Raw genomic sequence first — 25856 nt, forward strand, 5'->3', positions numbered from 1 at the left:
AATACTGGGACCTGGTACTCAACTTTCCAGAAGAAGGCGAGGCTGAAGGTAAAGACATAACGGCGATGTAAGTCGATGAAAATCGCACAAGGGGAAATCCGACTAGAGCAAGGCGCTACAAGCAGAAGGATGAGGACGGACGTGACGTCATTTAGCAATGGCGCCCGTTTGTTTACGTTTCGAGTACCAAAAGTTATTCTCCACCTTTCCATATCGAAGGGTTAACTCTATATGGGGTGCAGATAGCTATGTGGCGTGTTAATACATACGTCCCCTGTTGATATACGATATCCTAGAGGGAAACCTTTAGGGTACTCGCACCAGAAGTTAGAATTCTGTGATAACCTGTGGTTTAATTCTCTGGGAATATCCTTGTAGTTAAATATACCCGAGGAAGCTACCGAAGGAACCTTCCATCAGGACGTCATGGCTTGAGCCCAAAAAAAGGATTTCTTCATTGCCTAGGGCCTCTGGTACGAGATTCTGCTCTCCTGTGAGTCGGGGTCCTACGGACACCCTCTCCCTTGACTAACCCAACCTGGAGAAATGACTTCCCCTACCTGAGGTTACTTTACGAGACCAGAATCCTTTAGGTTGGGTAGTGCCTTCAGACATTACCTTACCTATAGGACACCTACCCCCTCCCCGCTATCCCTTTCGTGTTGAATGATCCAACACCCTCCTGGCCGTCGTTCTACATTGACCCTAGGGTTCTTGTAGGACTGGCCTGAGGTTCCCCGTCTTCCGCCGGCTGCCGGCGGGTATCCTCATATTCTTTAGAGTGTTCATCGGTCCTCCCTTGGACTGCCTTCCATTATCCCTCATGACTGGGATATGGTTGGGTGGAAGCCCAAATTTAATTCCCCCTTCCACTTGAACCCTCCTTCTGGATACAGGTCAGCAAGACTGAACCCTTGCCTTCCTCCCTCCTTTCTTTCTCTCGTACTTTCATACTGGGCCAAAGACATTGGACATTCGGGTACCGACTGCCGGCCGCTGAGTTGCCAGTCGGTAGCCGGCCACCCATTCCTGGTCCTCTGCCGCCGACTGCCTTGGGTCCCCTTAATACTGCTGCCGGCCGGCAGTGCCGCCGCCGCCGGAAGCCAGCAGTGCCGTCGCCGCCGGAAGCCAGCAGTGCCGTCGCCGCCGGCAGGGCTGTTGCCGGCCGGCAGAGCCGCCGCCGGCGGCGGCCTATTACTCAATGTTATGAAGACAATACTTGCCTTCAATAGCCCAGAATAGGCCGGTATGGGCAGCCGGCCTGCCCGGCAGGTCTGACAAGTCTGACAACTTGTTGCCAAACAGTCAGTGCTGTAGCCCAAGGTTTTTCCAACCTACAAGGTGTTTCATGGGCAGCCTATTGTGAGACCATCACATATAAGAGAGCGATTCTCTCTCCCTTTAATGGTTATGATCCATTATTGTCCTTAATCCCCATTATTGAAACTGGAAGATTGTGTTAAGATACACTTATATCATAGGATATCATCTTCCCCTAAAGATTCTTAAGAATTCTGCTTTCAATATTGGAGGAGGTCATACCAATTGGCTGGACAGGAAACACATGTAGGTGTCTTTCCTATTTATAGCTTACCCTATCCAAGCTAATATAACATATTATGTATGTTGAAATTTGAGAATTTCACCGAATACTAATAGACTTTTTCTTTCTTTACAGGAGGAGCATCCTGAGTGCGGGAATAGTTTTTGCAGGGTCCGCAGGAAGAGCTTCTGCGGCCACGACATGTGCAGGGTCCATGCTCGCTGCGCTGTCACTAAGGGGGCTTTCAAGTATTGGGACCTGCAGGTATGTACCGTTTGTGACAACCTAGTAAAAGAGGCTTTTGATGACCAAAAGTCCACTGAGTCAAGGGACGCAGCAAGGGAGAAGCTGCGTAAATGGGTCAGGGGTTTCCAGAAGAATACTTCTGGCCCATACCTTCCTAACGAAAGGATGCGGGCGAGTCTTTTCCCTAGGGCATCTTCGGATGCGGTTATTCCCCAGGCTCAACCTGAGATTCCCCTTGTTCAGATTCCGGTAGAATCTGAAGTTTCGGATGCCTTGGAGAACATCCAACTTGAGGACAACATGTCAGTTGTCTCAGAGGAGACTGAGAACAATCTCCTAGTGGAGGAGTTGGATCAGGCGGATGAAGTTCCACCTGAACCACAAACTGAGAAAGCCGATAATATTTCGGTGTCATCGGCCACAGGGAATGAGCAGGTGCCTTCTACTTCCTCCACTGCGCCCCAACTGGATTCGATTACGAGTACTTAGCACTCGTTGCTGTCCATGGTGCAAGACATGCAACAGAAATCGACCGAGAAGGAGGCCTCTTTTCGGACCGAAATACATCAACTGGTTGTGGCACGTTTGGCTCCGAAGAAGCTAAACGTTAAAGATCTCCCTGCCTTCTCTGACGTTAACCCTTGGAGGTACGCAGAGCACATGCCCACGTCGGGCGGGAAGATCTTCCTCTCGGATAAACTGGGTACTGTCCCAGTAGAGAAAATTGAATTTTGGCCCAGCAAAGGGGCCTACCCGGATTGCTACGTCCGTCTCAGGACGGAACCCGCATCCAAAGAGGAAACAGAGCCCAAGGAAACGATTGTCCTTGAACTCTCTAAGGCTCAGGCCTTATTTACCACCACCTTAAAGGAGAGGGCCTATACTAGCTCTAAGGTGCCGGCTCTCAGCAAGAAGCACCCGTCCTTCATTGCTGATCCTCAACGTGCCTTTCCCTTTATGGACAAAGGGCTCAAGGCAGCCTTAAAGGCAGTCGAGGCAGGGAAACTGTGCCGTACACTGGAAGAGTGTAGACCCTTCTCCCTGGCCTTCCCATCAGATGATGCAGACTGGAAGATGTCCACAACACCTTCACAGTCGGGAAGCTGGAGGCAGATATTGCCGGACGACAGTTCGGCGAAGACCTCCCTAAGCTGTTGGACTTTCTCTTGCGTAGAGAGCAGGAGACAAAAGAACGCTTAGCCGCTTCCTTGTCTCTACAGACTGGCCTGGAGACAGTGGCAAGCATCCCAGATAAACCAGACATGTACATGGTCTTCGCCAAAGCCCATCTGGCGACGGTGACTAAAGACCTGTACAACTTTATTAAAGCCAGAAGGGCTTGCAGAGAGTTTGTGTTCACCTCGGCTGCGGTGAGGCACGAACCCAGGAAGCTGATAGCTTCCAACATCTGGGGAAAAGACCTCTTCCACAGTGAAGTGGTCAAAGAGGTCGTGGACAAAGCCACCACTGAAAACAGGAACCTCCTTTCCAAGTGGGGCTTGTCCGCCAAAAGGAAATCTTCAGCTGACGAGGGTCCCCAGCCGAAGAATAGATCAAAACGACCTAGAGTGCCCTCTCGGCCTAAGCAACAAGAGCAGCTTCCCGTGGCCACGGTGCCCCAGATGGTGGCACAACCACCCACCACCTTTCAACTGGTGCCCCAAACCCTGGCGACTCAGTCACCAGTGTTCACCCCAGTGTTTGAAAGGCAGTCTACGACCTTTCGGCCGAAGTCTCGAGGATCCTTTCGAGGCTCCTCCAGACGCCCCTCCAGAGGTGGGGGCAACAGGGGTGGACGTGGCCAAGGAGGTAAATCCTCCTCCCAGCACTCAAAGTGAGATGCTACCAGTAGGAGGGAGACTCTTCTACTTCCGGGATCGTTGGACCTTCGATCCCTGGGCCCACAGCCTAATCAAGAACGGACTAGGGTGGAGTTGGAGCTCAACTCTACCAACCTTCCCTCAATTCTTCCAACACTCAACCCCCATATTGGAAGAATATGTTCAGGAACTCTTGAACAAAAGAGTTATACAGAAGACAAAGTCCGTCAGATTCTAAGGAAGGCTATTTTGTGTTCCGAAGAAGGACTCGGAAAAGCTCAGAGTAATTCTGGACTTGTCACCACTCAACAAGTTCATAGTGAACTACAAGTTCAAAATGCTGACGCTTCAACACATCAGGACCCTGTTGCCCAAACGGGCATACACAGTCTCCATAGACATGACGGATGCTTACTGGCACGTTCCGATCAGCCGTCAAGTTTCCCCCTACCTGGGCTTCAAACTACAAAGAAGACAGTACGTTTTCAGAGTCATGCCCTTCGGTCTAAACATAGCTCCAAGGGTATTCACCAAGCTTGCGAATGCAGTCATTCATCAACTACGCCTAAAAGGAATCCAGGTGGTAGCCTACCTGGACAACTGGCTGGTGTGGGCAGCATCCAAAGAAGAATGCAGGCAAGCCTCCATGGAAGTGATCCAGTTCCTGGAACACTTGGGATTCAAGATCAATCGTGAAAAATCCCGACTGTCTCCAGCTCAGATGTTTCAGTGGCTGGGCGTCCACTGGAACTTGCAGTCACATTGCCTTTCCATTCCATCACAGAAACGGAAAGAGATAGCGGGATCTGTCAGAAGCCTTCTTCGATCTGCAAGGATATCAAGAAGGCAACAGGAGAGAGTGTTGGGGTCTCTCCAGTTCGCCTCAGTGACAGATCCAGTATTGAGAGCACAATTAAAAGATGCATCAGGAGTCTGGAGAAAATACGCATCAAACGCTCGAAGAGATCTAAAAAGACCGACACCAAATCGTCTGCGATCCCTACTTAAGCCATGGTCGGAGGCCAAGAACCTAAAGAACAAGGTTCCCTTACAACCACCTCCACCGTCAGTCACCGTTCACACGGATGCCTCGAAAGACGGGTGGGGAGGTCACTCTCACCATCGGAAAGTCCAAGGAACCTGGTCTCTCCTCTTCAAAACCTTCCACATAAACTTCCTGGAAGCCATGGCAGTTTTTCTTTCCCTAAAGAAACTGAAACTCCGCTGCTCAGTCCACATCCGTCTGGTTCTAGACAGCGAAGTCATAATGAGATGCCTAAATCGACAGGGCTCGAAATCGCCTCACATAAATCAAGTGATACTAGCCATCCTCTGCTTAGCGGAGAAGAAGAGATGGCACTTGTCAGCAGTCCACCTTCAAGGGTTCCGCAATATGACAGCGGACGCTCTATCCAGAACCAAACCGATAGTCAGAATGGTCCCTAGACGCAAGATCGTTCTCCTTCATCTTACGCAAAGTCCCAGGACTGCAGATAGACCTCTTCGCAACGAGCGACAACAAGAAGCTACCCCGGTATGTAGCCCCGTACGAGGATCCTCTAGCGGAAGCAATGGATGCAATGTCCATAGACTGGAACAGATGGTCCAAGATCTACCTATTCCCTCCAACCGACCTTCTGCTGAAAGTCCTCAACAAGCTGAGATCCTTTCGGGGGATGGCAGCAATAGTGGCCCACAAGTGGCCCAACAGCGTTTGGTTCCCCCTGGTAACGGAACTACGCCTGAAACTGATCCCGTTGCCGGACCCAGTTCTGACTCAGCAAGTGCAGAAATTGACTGTCTCAGCTTCATCAGTGAAAACCCAGAACCTTCATCTCATGATTTTCTCGCCTTAGCGGTCAAGAAACGGTTTGGGATTTCTAGGGACAGTATTAACTTCCTAGAAGAATACAAGTCAAAGTCAACAAGAAGACAATATGAGTCTTCCTGGAAAAAATGGGTGGCCTTTGTCAAGGCGAAGAAACCTAAGGAGATTTCTATGGACTTCTGTTTGTCCTTCTTCATCCATCTTCATGAGCAAGGTTTAGCAGCCAATACGATTACTACATGTAAATCCGCCCTGGCCAGACCAATACTTTATGCCTTCCAGGTAGACTTTTCCAACAAAATCTTCAACAAGATCCCTAAAGCCTGCGCTAAACTTCGGCCCACAGCTCCTCCTAAGCCCATTTCATGGTCTTTGGACAAAGTTCTTCATTTAGCATCAACCCTGAATAATGAGGATTACTCGCTGAAAGACTTGACTCAGAAGGTGATATTCTTATTTGCACTAGCCTCGGGAGCCAGAGTTAGCGTAATAGTGGCCCTCTCGAGGGATGATGGCCACATTCAGTTCACAGACAATGGAGATCTGAACCTCTTTCCGGACCCGACGTTTCTCGCCAAGAACGAGCTGCCCACTAAAAGGTGGGGTCCCTGGAGAATCTGCCCTCTGAAGGAAGAAGCATCCCTCTGCCCCGTGGAATGCCTAAAGGTCTATCTTCGTAGAACTTCAGACTTTAAGGGAGGTCAGCTTTCCAGGGGAGAGACTTCCGGTTCAACATTATCCTTGAAACAACTAGGGCGAAGATCACCTATTTTATTCGCAGAGCGGATCTAGACAGTACACCCACAGGTCATGATCCGAGGAAGGTTGCCTCGTCTCTGAATTTCTTCCAAACGATGTCGTTTGAAAGTCTTCGTGCTTATACTGGATGGAAGTCCTCGAGGGTCTTCTTCAAGCACTACGCGAAGCAATTACAAGAAATTAAGTTTCATGTGGTGGCGGCGGGCAGTGTGATTAAACCCGCTGCTTGATTACTGCGAAGAACAGTGCACTATTAGGGACTTATAGTGAAGGGTGTACACGATAGACTCGTAAGACATATCGTGTTGAGTTTTGTATTTAAGTGATAACACTATAGACTGTTCTCCCTACACAGGTGACATTAAGCATAATAAACGGACACAAGTGCCAGGCATTCTTATATGCACAGTGTTTTTAGTAACAACAGATTGTATAGCGAAACTGCATATTTCCCGAGTGGCTAATGTTTTCCTTTTAAGGCAAACCCTTTTTATCCTGTTATTACTGTTTATGCTTGTATGTAGAATTATTCAACATACATTGTAATTGTTTACAACCATGATTTCTATTTTGTAATAAACAATAGAACGAATATTTGCGTCTCTTTCACCCCAAATATTTATTTAAATATTTATTTAAATGTATAAGTCAGAGCATCCTTGACTCTTTTGATATATAAGTCAATACCAGAACTAAGATTCATGGTGTTCCAGGCAAACAGGTAAGATCTTGTTGTACTAGACTGTTCATTTTACTGCTTAAAGTGTTCCTACACATATATAAACCTGTCCGTCTCTTCACGACAGACCCGGGAGCTACAGTAATCTGCCCAAGCCAATTCCATCCTAGTACAGACTATGCTTTACGTATATGTTGACACTAATATACAAACTGTTTGCTAGATTGTTCCCTGAACTCACAATCCTCAGGTTTTTTCCTCGAGTCTACCCAGACTCTTCCCTGTAGGGGGCAGGAAGCACTGACATATTTTATGATCAGCTGATCGATGTATAACGGTAACATCAAGTGTCTCTAGGTCTAAAGACCGAAGAGGAAAGATTTAGCTCGAGATGAACGGCACTATTGGAAATCCACAGATACATTAATGCTCTGGTACACTTCCATCACGACGACATGGCCTGAGCCCAAAAAACGGATTTTGAGTGTAGCGAAAAATCTATTTTTGGGTGAGGTAGCCATGTTGTCCTGATGGACTCACCCTCTTTTGGGACAAAAGGATAATGAATCCCTCCCTATAGTACTGTACCTACAACACTTACAAAGCTACAAAGAATGACGGTGGCGCCTCGCGGTGGCGGACAGGCGCACTATTTGCAGAGCAGTAGTGACTCGTCGAGAGCGATGTCTCTGGAACGACTCACCTTATTCTTGCCTCTCTTTCCCCTTGTAGTGAAAGCTCTACTGGGGGTGTAGATAGCCATGAGACGTGTCAAGAATACGTCCTCTGATATTACGCAATATCCCTTCGTAAAATTTTAAGGGATATTCGCTCCAGGAGTTAGAATTCTGGATACCTTTGGTAAATTCTCTGGGATATATCACTGTAGTCAAATATACCTAGGAAGCTACCTTTGAAGGAACTTCCATCAGGACGACATGGCTACCTAACCCCAAAATAGATTTTTCGCTACACTCAAAATCCGTTTTTTAAACATATACAAGATTCAGTGTTGCACATGTCTTTCGCCTTCTAGGGACCATACAAGGGACTGTGCCTGGTCCATCCATGTCACATCCCCTAACGCAACGTTGGGCCCCTTGTATGCTTCCTTATCTCCCCTGTTACCTTCAGGTAACCTCCCTCTGGGTAGCTTTACTATATCCTAGCCCCCTTACCCGGAATAATTTTCAGGTAGGTTAGGCTAGATCGTTCTTCCCTCTTCCCTACCATAGTATATGGGGGGACCTCGGACAGAACCCCAGAGTACCTATCGTTCATCCCAGTCCACCCTTAGGGAACGCATTTCCCTTTAGGTATCGACTGAGGCTGAAGATGGAAGGCCCCTGCCCTTCCCCCTAGACTGCTCTTGGTTGGGACACGTCCCTTCCTCCTATGGCCTAGCGATATGTCTTCCCAGCCCTCCCTAATCTAGGAGAAGACTCTCCTGGTTTAGGTTAGGCCTTGGGGGATTCTGTTTTATTATAGTTTAGAACAGTACACCAGTGCTGTGCCTACTCTGAGCTAAATACCCTAGGGTTGGAGAGTGTTTCTCTCCTACCTGGGTAGTATAGCATCTAACAGATTCCCCCCACCCCTTAGGAGCTTTAGGGTTGCGACCCCTTCTGCTCCCTCAGACCCCTACCCCAACTCTATCCCTTTGTGTTGGCTTGCCTTCACACCCCTGTCCGCTGTCCTACAATTCCTCCCTTGGGGAGAGCCAAGCTGTGCTCTTCTGCTTGGCTGGCCGCTCTGCTACACTTCCCCCTCATAGTCGAACTATAGGGTAGTGTCGGCGGCCGGCCTGCCGGCGGAAGATCACCCTCTCCCCTTTTGAGTGTCCTCTGATCCTCCCTTGGATTACCATAGGCATCCAGCCGTCTGCCGGCCCCCTGCCGCCGGATGATAGGCATATTCCCTCCTATCATGAAAGCATTCCTTCCGGAGGGAAGCCGGTCGGCTATCGGACATTACCCTTCCCCACTCCCTCCTTATCTTTCTCTCTTCTATCATGGTGCCGGTCCACTGCCGCCTCCGCCTGCCGGCACCCCATGTGACCTTCCTACTTCATAGGATGTTCCTATCTGAGGATTACCTAAGGCGACAGCCTGCCAGGGGCCGCCGCCCCTTGCTGCCGACATCTCAGACAACCCTCCATCTTATGTACCCAGCTAGGTTCACCAGAGACGACGGCCTGCCGGCTGCCGGAGGCCACCGCCCTGCCGGGGACCCGCCGCCGTGCCGGCGGTCGCCCTTGTAGGTGTCTCCTACCTCTCTGCTGCTCAGTGTGTAGCCTTAGATGGATTCACCCCGCCGGACCGGCCTACGGCTTGCCGGCGACGCTCCTGCGGCTTCCATGGACAAGCACCCCTCCACCCGGATGCCGGCCCCGTGCCGGCAGTCGACCTAATACAGCCGAATAGCCAGACTGCTCTTTCTTTGTATTTTATACCTTAAAAACAGTGGCTGGGGTGTACGGTTGTACAGTACAATATTTCCAGCATACTCTGTGCTTCTCAGTGCAGTCTCTTGTCGGGATCTACCCAAATATAAGGGGGTTTTATCCTATTTTCCCCCTTCTTTTCTCTAGGTCCTGAACGATTTCAGACCCTCTCCACTCTGTAGACAATTCCTTTATAAGGAAGCCTAAGTTTGGCTCCCCTATAGGGATACCATTCCCTCCCCTAGAACCTCAGGTCCTAAGGAATTGTCTGCAGAAAAGGTCACGGTAACTGGCTGGACGGGACTCACAAGTATGTGTCTTCCTACTTCCCTTCTAGCCTGAGCTCACATAAAAAACCAATTCTACAGATTAGTGAATCTTAATCTTAAGAGTAATGTAAGCCATAACTATGTCTTCCATGTACTCATGATCTCTTTCTTTTACAGAAGGAGAACCTGAAGTGTGAGAGCTCCTTCTGCGGAGTTTGCCGCCCAGACTTCTACGGGCATAAAGCGTGCCGGACCCACGCCCCCTGTGCAGCGAAAAAGGGCAACCTTAAGTATTGGGATCCGCAGTCCTGCTCAACCTGCAAAGGCCTCCTTGATGAGGCATTTGACAACCCTCCGTCCGCGGAGGCCAAGGACAATGCTCGAGAGAAACTGCGCAAGTGGGTGCGCGGTTTCCAGAAGAACGCCACCGAGCCCTATCTCCCTAATTATTATTATTATTACTATCCAAGCTACAACCCTAATTGGAAAAGCAAGATGCTATAAGCCCAGGAGCTCCAACAGGGAAAAATAGCCCAGTGAGGAAAGCAAATAAGGAAATAAATAGATGAAGAGAACAAATTAACATTAAATCATTCTAAAATAAGTAACAACATCAAAACAGACATGTCATATATAAACTATTAACAACATCAAAAACAAATATGTCATAAATAAACTATAAAAAGACTCATGTCCGCCTGGTCAACAAAAAAGCATTTGCTCCAATTTTGAACTTTTGAAGTTCTACTGATTCAACCACCCGATTAGGAAGATCATTCCACAACTTGGTAACAGTTGGAATAAAACTTCTAGAGTACTGCGTAGTATTGAGCCTCGTGATGGAGAAGGCCTGGCAATTAGAATTAACTGCCTGCCTAGTATTACGAACAAGCTGGAACTGTCCAGGGAGATCTGAATGTAAAGGATGGTCAGAGTTATGAAAAATCTTATGCAACATGCATAATGAACTAATTGAACAACGGTGCTAGAGATTAATATCTAGATCAGGAATGAGAAATTTAATAGACCGTAAGTTTCTGTCCAACAAATTACGATGAGAATCAGCAGCTGAACACCAGACAGGAGAACAATACTCAAAACAAGGTAGAATGAAAGAATTAAAACACTTCTTCAGAATAGATTGATCACCGAAAATCTTGAAAGACTTTCTCAATAAGCCTATTTTTTGTGCAATTGAAGAAGACACAGACCTTATATGTTTCTCAAAAGTAAATTTACAGTCGAGAATCACACCTAAAATTTTGAAAGAGTCATACATATTTAAAGAAACATTATCAATACTGAGATCCGGATGTTGAGGAGCCACTGTCCTTGATCTACTTACAATCATACTTTGAGTTTTGTTAGGATTCAACTTCATACCCCATAATTTGCACCATGCACTAATTCTAGCTAAATCTCTATTAAGGGATTCACCAACCCTAGATCTACATTCAGGGGATGGAATTGATGCAAAGAGAGTAGCATCATCTGCATATGCAACAAGCTTGTTTTCTAGGCCAAACCACATGTCATGTGTATATAGTATGAAAAGTAATGGGCCAAGAACACTACCCTGTGGAACACCGGATATCACATTCCTATAATCACTATGGTGCCCATCAACAACAACTCTGAGATCTATTACTTAAAAAATCAATAATAATGCTAACAAGAAGATGAGGGCCTTGCTTTTCCCTAAAGCTCTGTCGGACTCTGTGAACCCCTGCGTCCAACTAACTGTTGAACCCGATATTTCGCTTACACTCCGAAAGTGTCATCACGACGAAGTGGAGAAGATGTCGGAAGTCTCCGACAACACCGAGAGGACCCTCATGGGTGAGGATCTGGAGGATGAAGAGGATCAGGTAGAGTTCCCTGATTCCGAGAACAAGGTCGCCCAAACACCTCCAGAAACCCCTGTTGTGGTCGAGGAGCCAGTCCCCTCTACCTCCGCCGCCTCGCTGCCCGTGCTACCAGCCACTGGAGATGCCATCCAGGCGCTGGTGGCACTGATGGACGAAAGGCTCTGAAAGAATCAAGAGGAGCTCAAACGTCATTTTATGGGATTGAAGCAACCGAAAAAGATTTCAGTTAAGGATCTTCCCCCCTGCTCGGAGTCTAACCCCTAGAGGTACGCCGAGCATATGCCAATTACAACTGGCAAAATCTTCATTAATGATCGGCTTGGGTCCATCCTCTTGGAAGAGGTGGAGTTCTTCCCCAGCTTTGAGGTTTACCCGGGCTGTTACGTCCGGCTCAGGTCCGAACCGGCCTCCAAGGAAGAGACCGAACCCAAAGAAGTGATCGTGTTCGATTACTTGAAAGTCCAAGCCATGTTGGCAGAGTGTCTTAAGAGTCGTGGTTTTACCAACTCTAAAATGCCAGCATTGAGCAAGAAGCACCCGTCCTTTCTTGCTCCCCCTACTGCGACCTTTCCCTTTGTTGAAAAAGCCTTCCATGCGGTCATGAAGGCGGTGGAGGAAGAAAAGCCCTGCCCTACCTTGGAGGAATGTAGGCCTCTCTCCCTCGCCCTTCCCCCCGACGACAGATTCTGGAAAGATATCCAGTTCACTTTTACGGTCGGGAAACTGGAACCTGACGCGGCTGGCCGTCAGTTCAATGAGGATCTTCCAAAGCTGAACGACCACCTTCTTCGTCGGGAGCAGGAGACCAAGGAGAGACTAGCCGCCTCTCTGTCTCATCAAATTCAGCTTGAGGTCATGGCCGGGGACGTTAGGGTCCCAGATTTGTATATGGTTCTCGCGAAGACCCACCTAGTGACTGTGATGAAGGACTTGTACAGCTTCATCAAGGCCCGGAGAGCCTGCAGAGAATTCGTGTTTGCCAACGCGGCAGTGAAACACGAACCCCGGAAGCTAATCTCCTCCAATATCTGGGGCAAGCATCTCTTCCCAACAGCTTTGGTGAAAGAGATCGTGGACAAAGCCGCCTCTGAGAATCGGAACCTTCTCAACAAATGGGGCATGTCCCGCAAGAGGAAATCCTCTCAGGAAGAAGGCCCTCAACCTAAGAGGAAATCCTCCAAACCACGACCCCAGCAGCGTCAACCAAAACGCCGGTTTCCGGCTCCCGCTACTCCCCAAGTGGTTGCACAACCACAACAGACCTTTCAGTTGGTCCCCCAGCCGGTGGTGTCCCAATCACCGGTCTTTACTCCTGCCTATGAACGACCATCCACTAACTTTCGTCCCAGAGGTAGAGGCTCCGGCAGAGATTCCTCTCGCCGCCCCTCCAGGGGCAGAGGAGGAAGGGGAGCTAGCGGCCGAGGTGGCAAACCCTCGGGAAACCAGAAGCAATGAAGTGCTTCCGGTGGGAGGAAGACTCCGCCACTTTCAGGATCGTTGGACCTTCGATCCTTGGGCACACAGCATCATCAAGAAGGGACTAGGTTGGAGCTGGACACAACCACTGCCAACTTTCAACCAATTCTTCCAGCCTTCAACACCCATCTTGGAAGAGTATGTCCTAGAACTCGAACAAGAAGATGATCAAGAAGGTAAAGTCCACCAGGTTCCAAGGAAGACTATTTTGTGTTCCAAAGAAGGATTCAGACAAACTCAGAGTAATTCTCGACTTGTTCACCCTCAACAAGTTCATTGCGAACAACAAATTCAAGATGCTGACCCTTCAACAAATAAGAGCCCTACTGCCTCACAAGGCCTACACGGTCTCAATAGACCTGGCGAATGCCTAATGGCACATCCCAATGAACCACCACGCTTCCTCCTACCTAGGATTCCGGTTCCAACGAAGAAGCTACGCCTTCAGAGCCAAGCCCTTCGGGCTCAACGTGGCTCCGAGAATCTTCACCAAGCTAGCAGACACAATCGTCCACCAGCTACGCCTTCAGGGCGTCCAATTGATGGCCTACCTCTACGACTGGCTGGTCTGGTCGACGTCGCCAGAAGAATGTTTGAGAGCTTGCAGCAAAGTGACCCAGTTCCTGGAACATCTTGGTTTCAAAATAAACACCAAGAAGTCTCGCCTCGCTCCAGCTCAAAAGTTCCTATGGTTAGGAATCCATTGGGATCTTCAGTCACACCGCCTTTCCATCCCACTGAAGAAAAGGAAAGAAATAGCAGGGTCTGTCAGAAGACTTCTCAAATCCAAACGGATCTCAAGACGACAGCAGGAGCAAGTTCTTGGCTCCCTACAGTGACAAACCCAGTGCTACGAGCACAGCTAAAGGATGCCTCAGGAGTCTGGAGACAAAACGCATCTGTCGCTCGAAGAGATCTCAAGAGACCCCTACATAACAGGCTTCGCTCCCTTCTAAGCCCGTGGTCAGAAGCAAGGACCTTGAAAAGATCCATCCCTCTCCAACCTCCGCCTCCATCGCTCAACATCCACACGGACGCTTCTCTGGAGGGTTGGGGGGGTCACTCCCATCAACGGCAAGTTCAAGGAACATGGTCTCTACTATTCAAGACGTTTCACATCAACATCTTGGAGGCCATGGCGGTTCTTTTCACCCTGAAGAAATTATCCCCGCGTCCCTCGATACACATCCGTCTAACTCTGGACAGCTCGGTAGTAGTCAGATGTCTCAATCGTCAGGGCTCGAGATCGCCCCACATAAATCAGGTGCTATTACCCATCTTCCGCCAGGCGGACAGGAATAAGTGGCACCTGTCTGCAGTTCACCTACAAGGATTCCGCAACGTGACGGCGGACGCTCTATCAAGGACAAGCCCCATAGAGTCGGAATGGTCCCTAGACGGAAGATCATTCTCCTTCATCTCTCGTCAAGTCCCGGAACTACGGATCGACCTCTTCGCGACGAGCGACAACAAGCAACTTCCTCGATATGTGGCCCCTTACGAAGACCCCAAAGCGGAAGCAGTGGACGCCATGTCCCTGGACTGGAACAGATGGTCCAAGATTTACCTGTTCCCACCACCCAACCTTCTGCTGAAAGTCCTCTCCAAACTGAGAACCTTCAAAGGGACAGCAGCCCTAGTGGCTCCCAAGTGGCCCCGGAGCAACTGATTCCCGCTAGTCCTGGAGCTACAGCTCAAGCTGATTCCCCTGCCGGGCCCAGTTCTCTCCCAACAGGTGCAGAAGTCGACTGTCTTCGCTTCATCAAAGAAAGTCAAGGACCTTCATCTCATGATTTTCTCTCCCTAGCCGTGAAGAAAAGGTTTGGGATCTCGAAGAAAAGTTTGGACTTCCTAGAGGAATACAAAACAAAGTCTACCAGAAGGCAATATGAATCATCCTGGAAGAAGTGGGTATCCTTCGTCAAGGCAAAAAACCCTACGGAAATCTCCATAGATTTTTGCATGTCCTTCTTTATTCACCTTCATGGACAAGGTTTAGCAGCCAATACGATTTCCACCTGCAAATCGGCTTTGACTAGACCACTTCTGTACGCCTTTCAAATAGATTTATCCAGCGAAATCTTCAATAAACTCCCGAAGGCGTGTGCTAGACTTCGTCCAGCACCTCCACCAAGACCCATCACCTGGTCCCTGGATAAGGTGCTCCATTTTGCCTCTAGCTTGGACAACGAATCTTGCCCTCTGAAAGACTTGACTCAAAAAGTGATCTTCCTTTTTGCTCTCGCCTCGGGAGCCCGAGTCAGTGAAATAGTGGCATTATCAAGAGAAGAGGGCCAGATACAGTTCGCCGACATGGGGAAACTTACCCTCTTCCCTGACCCCACGTTTCTCGCTAAAAATTAACTTCCCACCAAAAGATGGGGCCCTTGGAGAATCTGCCCCCTGAAGGAAGATGTCTCTCTATGCCCAGTGGAGAGTCTTAAGGTCTATCTTCAAAGAACTTCAGACTTTGGCGGAGGACAACTCTTTAAAGGAGAAACTTCGGGTAGTGACCTGTCACTAAAACAACTAAGAGCAAAAATCACCTACTTTATTCGCAGAGCGGATCCTGACAGTTCACCCGCAGGTCATGATCCCAGGAAAGTCGCCTCTTCTCTAAATTTTTTTCCAAGGAATGGATTTTGAAAGCCTCCGACCCTTCACAGGCTGGAGGTCCCCTAGAGTTTTCTTCAAACACTATTCGAAGCAGGTGCACGAAGTCAAGAGATTCGTGGTAGCAGCAGGTAGCGTGATGAAACCGGCTGTTTAGTGCTACGTAGGACAGTGAGTTTTTTCGGGACTTTAACTCAAACAGGTGCCTGTGTTGACCCCAGTGCGATACATAGTGATTTCAAGGGACACTTAGTGTCACTAATAGACTGTTCTTTATCAAGGTGAAGTGACATAGATTCTTACACGTGTGCCACATGTTCTTGGACATGAAGTGTATGATGATTTTAAAAGACTGGCGTTCCTCAAGGAACTTGTGCTTAAAGGCAAAATATTTCCCTTTCAGATTCTACATCACCGTCTTACTGAAAATCTATGTCTATTATCCAATATTATTATTGTACATAATTTTCCATATTTCCATGCAATTTTCAAATAAAATATTTATTTTATTTACCATATGCGTCTGATTTCGCTCTTATTTTTCATATTTAAATATATTGCTGTTATTGTTTTATTGAACCTATTTCTAGAGTTTATTATAGTTAATATACCTACTACCTAATATACACTCACCTAATGGTATAAAATTTGTTCCTACACAAATATTTACCCTTCTGATCTGTCTTCGAGACCGGCACAATCTCTTCATCCAGGTGAGTCTATCCTCGTCAGGTTACTTCGAGATGTTCCTCTTGTCCAATTAGGACTTCCCTGCCAGGAGGGTGGGAAGCCAGGTCATTGTAATGCCACTGGCAGCGACATTTAACGGAGATGTCACGGTCTCTTCGGTCATCAGACTGCAGGAATGTTAGTTGGAGTAGAAGGCACTTGAAATGGGAAAAAATCCACGATACATTAATTCTCTAGTACACTTCCATCAGGACGACATGGCTTGAGCCCAAAAAACGGATTTTGAGCGAAGCGAAAAATCCATTTTTGGGTGAGATGGCCATGTCGTCCTGATGGACCCGCCCAACTGTTCCAGTTCAGCCTGCCAGGCCCCTCCCTGCTATACTGTATCGCGGATGCTGGTTGGAAGCTAGACTTCGGAATGAGGACGGACGTGACGTCACACAGTATGGCAGACGGTTTGTTTACCTTGCGAGTACCATAACAGTAACGAAGGAAGGGTAACTTTGGAACGGCTCCTCAGTTACCTCGCCACCTTTCCCCCTCGAAGCGTAAACACTAGGTGGGGTGCAGATAGCCATGCGGCGTGTTAATGCATGCGTCCCCTGTTGATATACGATATCCTTTAGGGTACTCGCGCCAGAAGTTAGAGTTCTGTGAAAACCTTGAGTTTAATTCTCTGGGAATATTTATGGTAGTCATATATATCCAAAGGAAGCTACTGAAGGAACCTTCCATCTGGACGACATGGCCATCTCATCCAAAAATAGATTTTTCGCTTCGCTCAAAATCCGTTTTGAGAGTAATAGGTTGGCCAGGGCACCAGCCGCCCATTGAGATATTACCGCTAGTGTGTTATGGGGTCCTTTGACTGGCCAGACAGTACTACAGTGGATCCTTCTCTCTGGTGCAGTTCTTTCCCTATGCCTACACAGACCAAATAGTCTGGCCTATTCTTTACCGATTCTCCTGTCCTCAAACACTTGAAAACACTGAGACTACCAAACAATTCTTCATTCAAGGGGTTAACTACTGCACTGGAACTGTTCAGTGGCTACTTTCCTCTTGGTAAGGGTAGAGGAGACTCTTTAGCTATGGTAGGCAACTCTTCTAGGACACTCCAAAATCAAACCATTGTTCTCTAGTCTTGGGTAGTGCCATAGCCTCTGTACCATGGTCTTCCACTGTCTTGGGTTAGAGTTCTCTTGCTTGAGGGTACACTCAGGCACACCATTCTATCTAATTTCTCTTCCTCTCATTTTGTTAGTTTCTATAATTTATATAGGAAATATTTATGGCAATGTTTTTACTGTTCTTAAAAGGGATTTTGACTTTGGAATATTATTCTACAGTATAATATTTCTGAGATTGATATTACAAGAGAATTACCGTCAGGTATCACGGGGTTCCAACCCCCGGAAAAGACTATTCAAAGATATTGATATTGTATAATCAGGGACGTATCCTAAGATGACCATAGATATCTGCACCCCAAATAGATCTTACCCAGTGTAATCCACTATACTGTACGTTCCTGCTTCTCATTCCTTCGAACGCAGCTGTTGGCTAGTGTGGTCGATTTTTCACAAACTCTGATGATTTGTTTTGTGAACTGGATTCCTCTTTTGCAAAAGTTGAGTATCTACCTCTTTGGCTTTGCTTATGCTCATTTTGATTTTAGCTCCCTTCGGAAACTTAGTTTTTAGCATTTGGATAGAGGAAGCCACAGCACTTCGAGTCCTGCTAGCATGGCGTTAGGCTTAGTCCCTGATGGCCTCTTATTTGTCGTGTTTACTTAAATTTTTGGGTAAGTTTCACGTTAGCTAGTTTTAGTTTAGTACTACGATGCTAAGGACTCAATTTTATATATAATTCCGTTACAATTCATCATTTTGGTCTTTTTGTGAGTTCGTATCAGTTTCAGCTAGCCTAACCTAGAGTTGGCCGTTTTGTTGGGGCTCCTGACCATCACGCTACAAACGTCATCCCCTTGGCGAAGCGCGGGCTCATTTTTCTTGTTCAGTTGGTTCGCTGACTGGCTAATGCCACAATCGTCAAGTTTCTCGAGGATAAGGAGGCAATGTTTTAGAGATCCCCTTTGCGAAGGGTGGGCTCATTTTTACTTTTTCAGTTGGTTCGCTGAATGGCTATGACTTTTCTTTAGTTTCTTCTTTCATCTCGTGGTATCTGGCCAGGCATATACTTTAATTTTTCCTTGCTTCCTTTCCTCACTGGGATATTTTCCGTTGGGGCCCTGGGCTTATAGAATCCTACTTTTCCAACTAGGGTTGTAGCTTTGTAGTTGATAATATTAAAGATTTTTCATCCTTCCAGACTTTCTATGATATGTACCTAATTCTTGGTATCTTGCATTTCCATCATAAGGATCAATACTACAAAGTCTTCTATATGTTATATCCCAGCTCACTAGATTGAACAAAAATATCTTCCTAATATGGCAGATAAATCACTGAAACGTAACAAGTTCAACCTTGTTGCGAATACTTTTGTTGAACAGGTCAACATCGTCTTTCATAGTTCATGTAGTATCAATTTATTTTAACACTACTTTCCTTACTATTTTTCATCTTTTACCATTTCTCATAAAGAACTTCTCCGTTATTTCTCTTCCGAACAGACAACTCCTCACAATTACAGTAAAATAATTACTCCTTATACCAGCTCATATATGTAGTAAATAGTAAAATTTAAGAAAAATACAGAAACGGGCCAAATTAAAAAGTGGATATAGCTGGGAGACAAGGGACAAAGAAAGGTTGCAAGGACTTTCAAGTAGAGTAATGCATACAGTATACTGTTGGTAATAAACCCCAACATGACTAGGATTGATTGGTTGCGATTTAAACCTTACAGTTAAGAGGACAAAGTACTGCCTACAGTACAAATATAAAAATTAATAGCTCATAAGGTCTAAGCTTTAGGAAAAATGCTGGAAGGCCCATTAGTTTGGTAAATTTTCCATTTCTTTCCTTAAGGAATCAGCTGCCTGAGAATTTTCCTGTATCAGTAAATATCTGGTCATTGTATGATCATCCATAACATTACTCAGATCTCCATTCTCATTTAATAGTTCTGAGAATACCAATATATTCAGAGTAAATAAAAAAGGTACAATATTCCACAGATCTAATAGCCTTTTGGGAGGCAGTTATAAAACTAGAGTAAATAATGCTGCAGAACATAATCGAGTACCATATATAACGAAATCTGGATATACATGCACATATTCAGTACAATAGCAATATTAGAGTTGGAACTACACAAGAAAACGATGAGATGTTTGATATTACTACGTAAATTCTGCCTCTGTATTTCACAACTAGCTTCTTGCACCCAACAATGTATTCAAAATGTTCTGTAAAACAAAGAATATACTTCTAAAAAAAAAATGACAAACACAATGATTAAACAGAGTAATTCAGTTAAATAACACCATTATCCAAGTTTTTGGAACAGTTTATTAAATGTGTACAATTTGAAGGTGGAAATATACTCTAAAATCAGACCAGTAACTTGCTAAAAGCTTGACTTCAATGTGGAAGTACCTTTCTGTTTCCAAAAGTAGAAATCTGCTCCTTTCTGTTTTCTACTAGTTTGTGACCAACATTCATGAAAGGAGGTGTCAAGATATAAAAAGTTTATAGTAATATCTATCAAAAACTCTCACTAAACACCCAGATAAAATGGATTCTCCACCTGAAGCCTTATACAAAATGTAACATTGCACTTTTTCCTTGTATATGAAGATCTGCATACTCAACGTACTGACAGACCTCGCTGCATCTAATGTGATAAATACTGTAGAACGTCATTACTTGGATGAACAAGGCAGCTATATTACCTTGTACGTAGATAAAGTCTTTTAGCCATATAAAAAATATGGATGTATCATCACAAGTTACTGGATACTGATTACAGCTGAAATCCAGACAACAACAGTAATAGTATTTTGGCAGTGTATGTGAGGACATGCCCCTTCCAGTGTCTCTCCCCACCTTTCCTCACCCTGACCTTCATTTACAATTACAGCCTTTGTTTTTTTCCTGTGTTTGCATCAAGTATTAACTTTTCCTTCTTGTAGCATTAGCAATATTTCTACAGAACTCCTCTTACACAAGGAAACAATGAAACATGAGAAAAAACAAGTTCTTTGAAGAAAAGTTGAAATAATTTCAAGTTCAAATGCACATTTCAGTCGACAGGTACTGGTACAGTATTCTGAAAACCATGAAACATCAGGAAACTCATTCCATCTTAACTATGAATATATGGCAAAACTATTTCAAGTTCACACATTTCAATTGACACATACTTCATTTTGAATGCAACAGGTTATAGAAGCACATTTAAAACTATTTTATCCAAAATGAACTTAATACAATATTTCTGATTCTCTAGTTACTATCAATTGTATTGTTACTCTATTTCAAAAACCTTTATATTATAATTATTATTAGACCCAAAAAGCCTTTAAACCATTCTCGAGTGCTAATGCCATTTCTTGTTTCTATATTAATATTATAGTACTGTACTCTTTTATTTTCTTTTTATTCCCAATGGACAGATTTACTGTGATTTTCACCAAATAAACAAGAGAATGGTTCTAGCCTCTGGTGAGAAAAGTTCCACAGCTGCATAAATCGTCCAAAAACAACCACCCGTTTCAGTGTCACCTGAAATGCACCAACAACCCTTGGTTCTACAACTTTTTTATATTTGCTTTTTTCTCCCACATATCTTTAATACATATATGGCAGTCTTTGCTTATCTGCACTATTTCAAATTATCTTCCATGATCAAATTTCATTTACTTCATAATACTTTATCAAGGTTGTGCGTTCCAGGGTGGGGAGGGAAATTCTTCATTGCTGATATTATTTTCCTTTTTTTCAGACTTTTAAGGCTGTAAAACTTTTCAAAAATACCATTATTTTCAAACAAAACATATATTACAGTACATCCACAATTTTCTGAAAAGACCGACATGATAAACATCTATTTCCAACTGCTACTCGCTACACAGCATTTTCCACTTTTACAGTTATAGTTTTTATCATATATTTACTAAGATATTCTGGTATCCTCATTTCTCTGCTTCACAAGGGAACAGACGTACAATGATCCCACCTGCCCTGTTTTCTAGTAGCTGGCATCAACAGGGCTGCGACGTCCTCCGTAAGATGAACTAGGCAAAGGAAAGATAAAATTTTGTCAAAACGCTAATACCACAATGATTCATCCTGAAAATAAAGAGATTAAGTTTCTTAATAAATAAAAACTAAACCTTCTACTGACACTTCCCATATCTAAAACAATATCCCTTTCCTTTAGTAGAAACCGTCATTATTTGGTCAAAAGCTTCTGAAACTATCATAAATTATGCCTATTCATATCAAGTGTTAGGTTGCAATAGTTACTGTATTCACTTTTACACACTTTTCAAGTCAGTTTTCCGTCACATATTTGCCATCTATCAGATTTTCTCAAGTTGATATGAGAACGATGCAGAAATGTCATTCTACCTGGAGTATCCTTTGCGTGAGTGAGAGTATGACCGGTCTGGGCTATAGCCACGTGAATCACGAGAGCGTGAGGTTCGTACAACCTCCCTGGATGAGGGAGGAGACGAAGAAGAGGGATAGTGGCGAGACGAGCTGCCATACCCACCACCAATTGGAGACCGAGACCTGGAACCATGCTAGCTATTTAACTGCTGTAATAGAACTCCACCGCCAAGCACAGCAGCAGATACTTCTTAGCTCTCCACTTTTATTTCTCTTCAAAAATGATAAGGAATGAGAACTAAAATGTTTATTAGGCAACCCAAGAAGCTAACATAAGTAGGCAAGGACTTCCTTTAAGATGACTTTAAAGATGGAAGCAAAGTTGAAGTTGACAATCATTCGTGCTACAAAGACTCACCCGCACAATTCCATTTGCTGTAGGCTCTCATTCACCTGCTAGTTGTTGGCTTACTGGAGAGTGAATGGCAGCAGTATGTTGTCTTTGTTAATCACTTCCATGAAACTTCTCTTTAATTAACTTGATGTGTTGCTTTTTACTTTACTTCTTTTCAGAACAATTAACTGACATTTTCCATTGTTACAAAATTTCATTTGAAAACCTCAACTTCTTCGTTTTAATTTTTCCATATTTTCTACACATTTTACTTGACTTGGATGAGAAAATTCATATTTATTAATTTGCAATAATTTTTCTCCAGTTTGTTAACTTTTTCCAACGCAGGTAATTTCTATTTCTGTTTTCACAATATTTTCAATAGTTTTCTAAAGAAAAAAAGAATAAATAAAGATTTCCGCGCATGATTCAGATTCTCTTGTAAAACTCAAGGGTTTTCAAAATTTGCTTTAATTGCTTATTTCCCGAAGATTGTCATTCTACAATTTAAAATTTATTTTCAATATTCCTTCCTACGTAGATGACAGCCTTCAAATATCTTCCTCATACAATTTTCCATTATGGCTTTCATATCCTTCCATCATTTTAATCCAACATGAAAATAGTGATTTTCTACTTCTCTTACATTTCTTTTCTGACCTTTCAATATTTGGAAATTTACTAAGACAACATAACTTCCTCATTTTCAACTTGAATTTTTCACCACAATTCATATCCTTTACAGTGGATATAACATTTTGTACTGGCAATTAGTCAACTGATTTCTTGTGCGAATGAATGTTTTTATCCTTATTTTCCAAAAGGTCTCGAGAACCATTTCAAGAGATGTGCATTTTTCTGCGTTTAATTCAGAACATGTTTTCAAAGAGTATACGGTAGTACTATCGCTTTAAAATTTGTACGGAGAAACTCAAAATTTTTCTAGTCAATGATGAAAATTTTCTAGGCTTGCAATACCTTACCGAAATTACATTTCCTTCAAGTAAACTTTGACTACTTAACACTAAGTTTGAAATTTATCAACCCACCACCATCATTAAAATATCATTAGCCAATCAGATATAAAATATTTGTCTTTGTCATTCCCTAAAGGTGGTACCTTATTTGCAACAAATCTTAGTGTCATCAACTAATATATCATTTTGAAAGATACTGAACTAATTGCTAAATTCTAAAACTGCCAATAAAGCCAACACCAATTTCTCATATCGTCTGCCTCTCAACTTTCAAACAGCTTTAAATTATGCCACCGTTGAAAAGTAATATCCTTTGTTTGCTTTTATTTTTAAGACTTTGAATCCTTTTTACAATAAATTTTCATACATTTTATCTACATTTTCAAGTTTTCTAAAGCAATTTTCAAGCAACACAAAGACAAACTTTCCTTGGCACCAGTTTACTAACTTTTCATATTTTCCTTACTTCCTTTCCTTGTCAACTTGTTGGGTTGCACTCAAAAGCATGCAAACAAAAACAGACAGAAAACACAACATCAAAATCAGAAAACTTCCAACTAAATAGCAATTTACATAATTTCAACAAACAAAGCTGGGCATATCCCTTTTCCGTCACTCCAAACAACTGATTTGGGATTTCAGCTCAGCAGCATTTTTCTGAAAAGTAATTTCAATGTGAACCAGCTTCCTAATCGTTCTTCCTTTCCCCTGCAACTGAGGACTGTTAGCATGAATGGCAAATATCTGAAAAGAAAAATTTTATCATCAGCAGGAAGTTTTCTAGGACTACTGAACAATTACTGTTTTTACTTTTTATCTATTCATAGTTTGCATATCCAGGAACTGACATATGATCCTTTATATTTTTAGCTCTTAAGGATTTTTTCTGTTATTTTTATATCCTTTTATTTCTTTAATTCCACTCCTTTTATATAGAGGTTAACTGAATTTTGTGTTATTTTCATATGAGTAACTGGCCAAGTATAAAGACATTCCTCAACTGAATAAGCAAGAGGCCCTGCATTTGTTTCATTTCATATTAGCTGTGCTTATTTAATGAATTACTGCATTAGCCAACATCATCACGTGACAGCTCCTGGAGTGGCGTTAGCAGGGTACCTGGTGCGCTGGTAGCCAGGAGAGGCAGTACGATAGTGATCAGGTGATTGGCTGACTGGTGAACGGCTGCGCTGGTACTCCTCCCGGCGCGACCCGCTGTAGCTCTCATACTTGTCATCTGAATAGTGAGACTTGTACTTGTCACCAGAGGGGTAGCGAGAGTAGCCGTTCTCAGCTGGCTTTTGACTAGATTTTTCGTACTTCTCATAATTGTCGTAGTTGTTGGAGTTGTTGTAACCTCCACGAGAAAACCCTCTGGAGTAGCCACTTCCTCTTGAGTAGTTACTGCCTCGGGAATAGCCTCCACCTCCTCGGGAATATCCGCCACCTCCTCTTGAGTAACTGCCGCCACCACGTGAATATCCACCTCGACCACCACCATAACCACCTCTGTCAGAGCCCCTATATCCCCCTCGTGAATAACCCCCCCTGTAACCTCCACCTCCTCTAGGATAGTAACCCTGACCCCCACCATAATTGCTTGAATGATACCCTCCTCCTCGACCACCTCGGTCATAGCCCCCTCTACTAATACCACGGCCGCCACCTCGCCCTCGCCCTCGACCTCGAGCGATGCCTCCTCTTGTCACACGTGCAGACACTCGAGACCCCATGAAATCTGCTCCGTCCATCTGGTTTGCTGCATATTCTGCATCCCGTGCATCAACATATTCAACAAAGCCTGAACCTGGTGGGTCGTAGATAAGATAAACTTTTGCTATCTTTCCATATCTGGAAAACGTCTTGTCAACTTGATCTTTCCGTATGTCTTTCGGTAGATGCTCTAGGAACACTCGTGTGTTCTTCGTCTTACTGAAATAGAAAAAAATAAAATAAAATTGTGACCTGAGTAACAAAACTATCTCACAATTAATACTGTAAATTTTTTCCTAACCAAACAAGAACTACATTCTGGTCTTCTATAAAAAAAAAAAGATACAACACTTCCCCATAAACAACATACAACAGTCCCAGATTTTTCATGTACTTGTAATTAGATGAGAGTATAGCTCAATGTGTCAAGAGATTTGGGGATCACATACAGTGTTGAAGCTATACCATGTTCACATGATGGCAACTTCTTAAAATTCACAGATTAGAATAGAAAAAAAATACAACATGCAAAATATGAAACCAAAAATATTTTTGGCTGTAGAGAAAATGTAAGTTTTTTCCACTTCATGCCAATCATAAGTAATAAGCTACAAAGCGAATGCATTTAATTCCTACGTTATCATCCAAGCCTTACCATGGATTTATTCCTTTTGTGATAATCATTCGTAATTGTGTGGCTGCCTACCATAGATTTACTCACTGCACTCTCAAAAAGGATGTACATTCAACCCCCTTCCCTTCTCTAAATATGAATCTTTTCCAAATACATATGAAACTACTCTATTCATAACATCTTGCTGCAATGATTGTTCGTCCAATAAATTAAATTCCATAACAGCAAATTCATTTTCTCAGATGACTTATAAGTTTCTACTTTAAAAGTATTGGTTCAAGTGTCTCAAACTTTATCACTGAAACAATTTTCTCTACTCGCCATAGTACTATTATACTCAGACATAATTCAGTATATGTGTAAACCAGTACAATTTTGT

General features: G+C 44.2%; 1 protein-coding gene across 5 annotated transcripts in view; it reads right to left on the bottom strand.

Annotated features, from left to right (window-relative positions):
• Positions 1 to 19690: 19690 nt before the first annotated feature.
• Positions 19691 to 25856, bottom strand: part of LOC137628299 (heterogeneous nuclear ribonucleoprotein A3-like) — a 68235-nt gene continuing 62069 nt past the window's right edge. For all 5 annotated transcript variants that reach the window (XM_068359486.1, XM_068359463.1, XM_068359492.1 and 2 more), the window contains 3 exons: positions 24250 to 25062; positions 21778 to 21942; positions 19691 to 21440 (listed from right to left, as the gene is read on the bottom strand). In XM_068359486.1, coding sequence (XP_068215587.1) covers positions 21395 to 21440; positions 21778 to 21942; positions 24250 to 25062 — 1024 coding nt within the window. In that variant the 3' untranslated portion in view covers positions 19691 to 21394. The remainder of the gene's footprint in view (positions 21441 to 21777; positions 21943 to 24249; positions 25063 to 25856) is intronic.

The sequence above is a fragment of the Palaemon carinicauda genome, chromosome 2, assembly GCF_036898095.1.
Source record: "Palaemon carinicauda isolate YSFRI2023 chromosome 2, ASM3689809v2, whole genome shotgun sequence".
Lineage (NCBI taxonomy): Eukaryota > Metazoa > Arthropoda > Malacostraca > Decapoda > Palaemonidae > Palaemon > Palaemon carinicauda.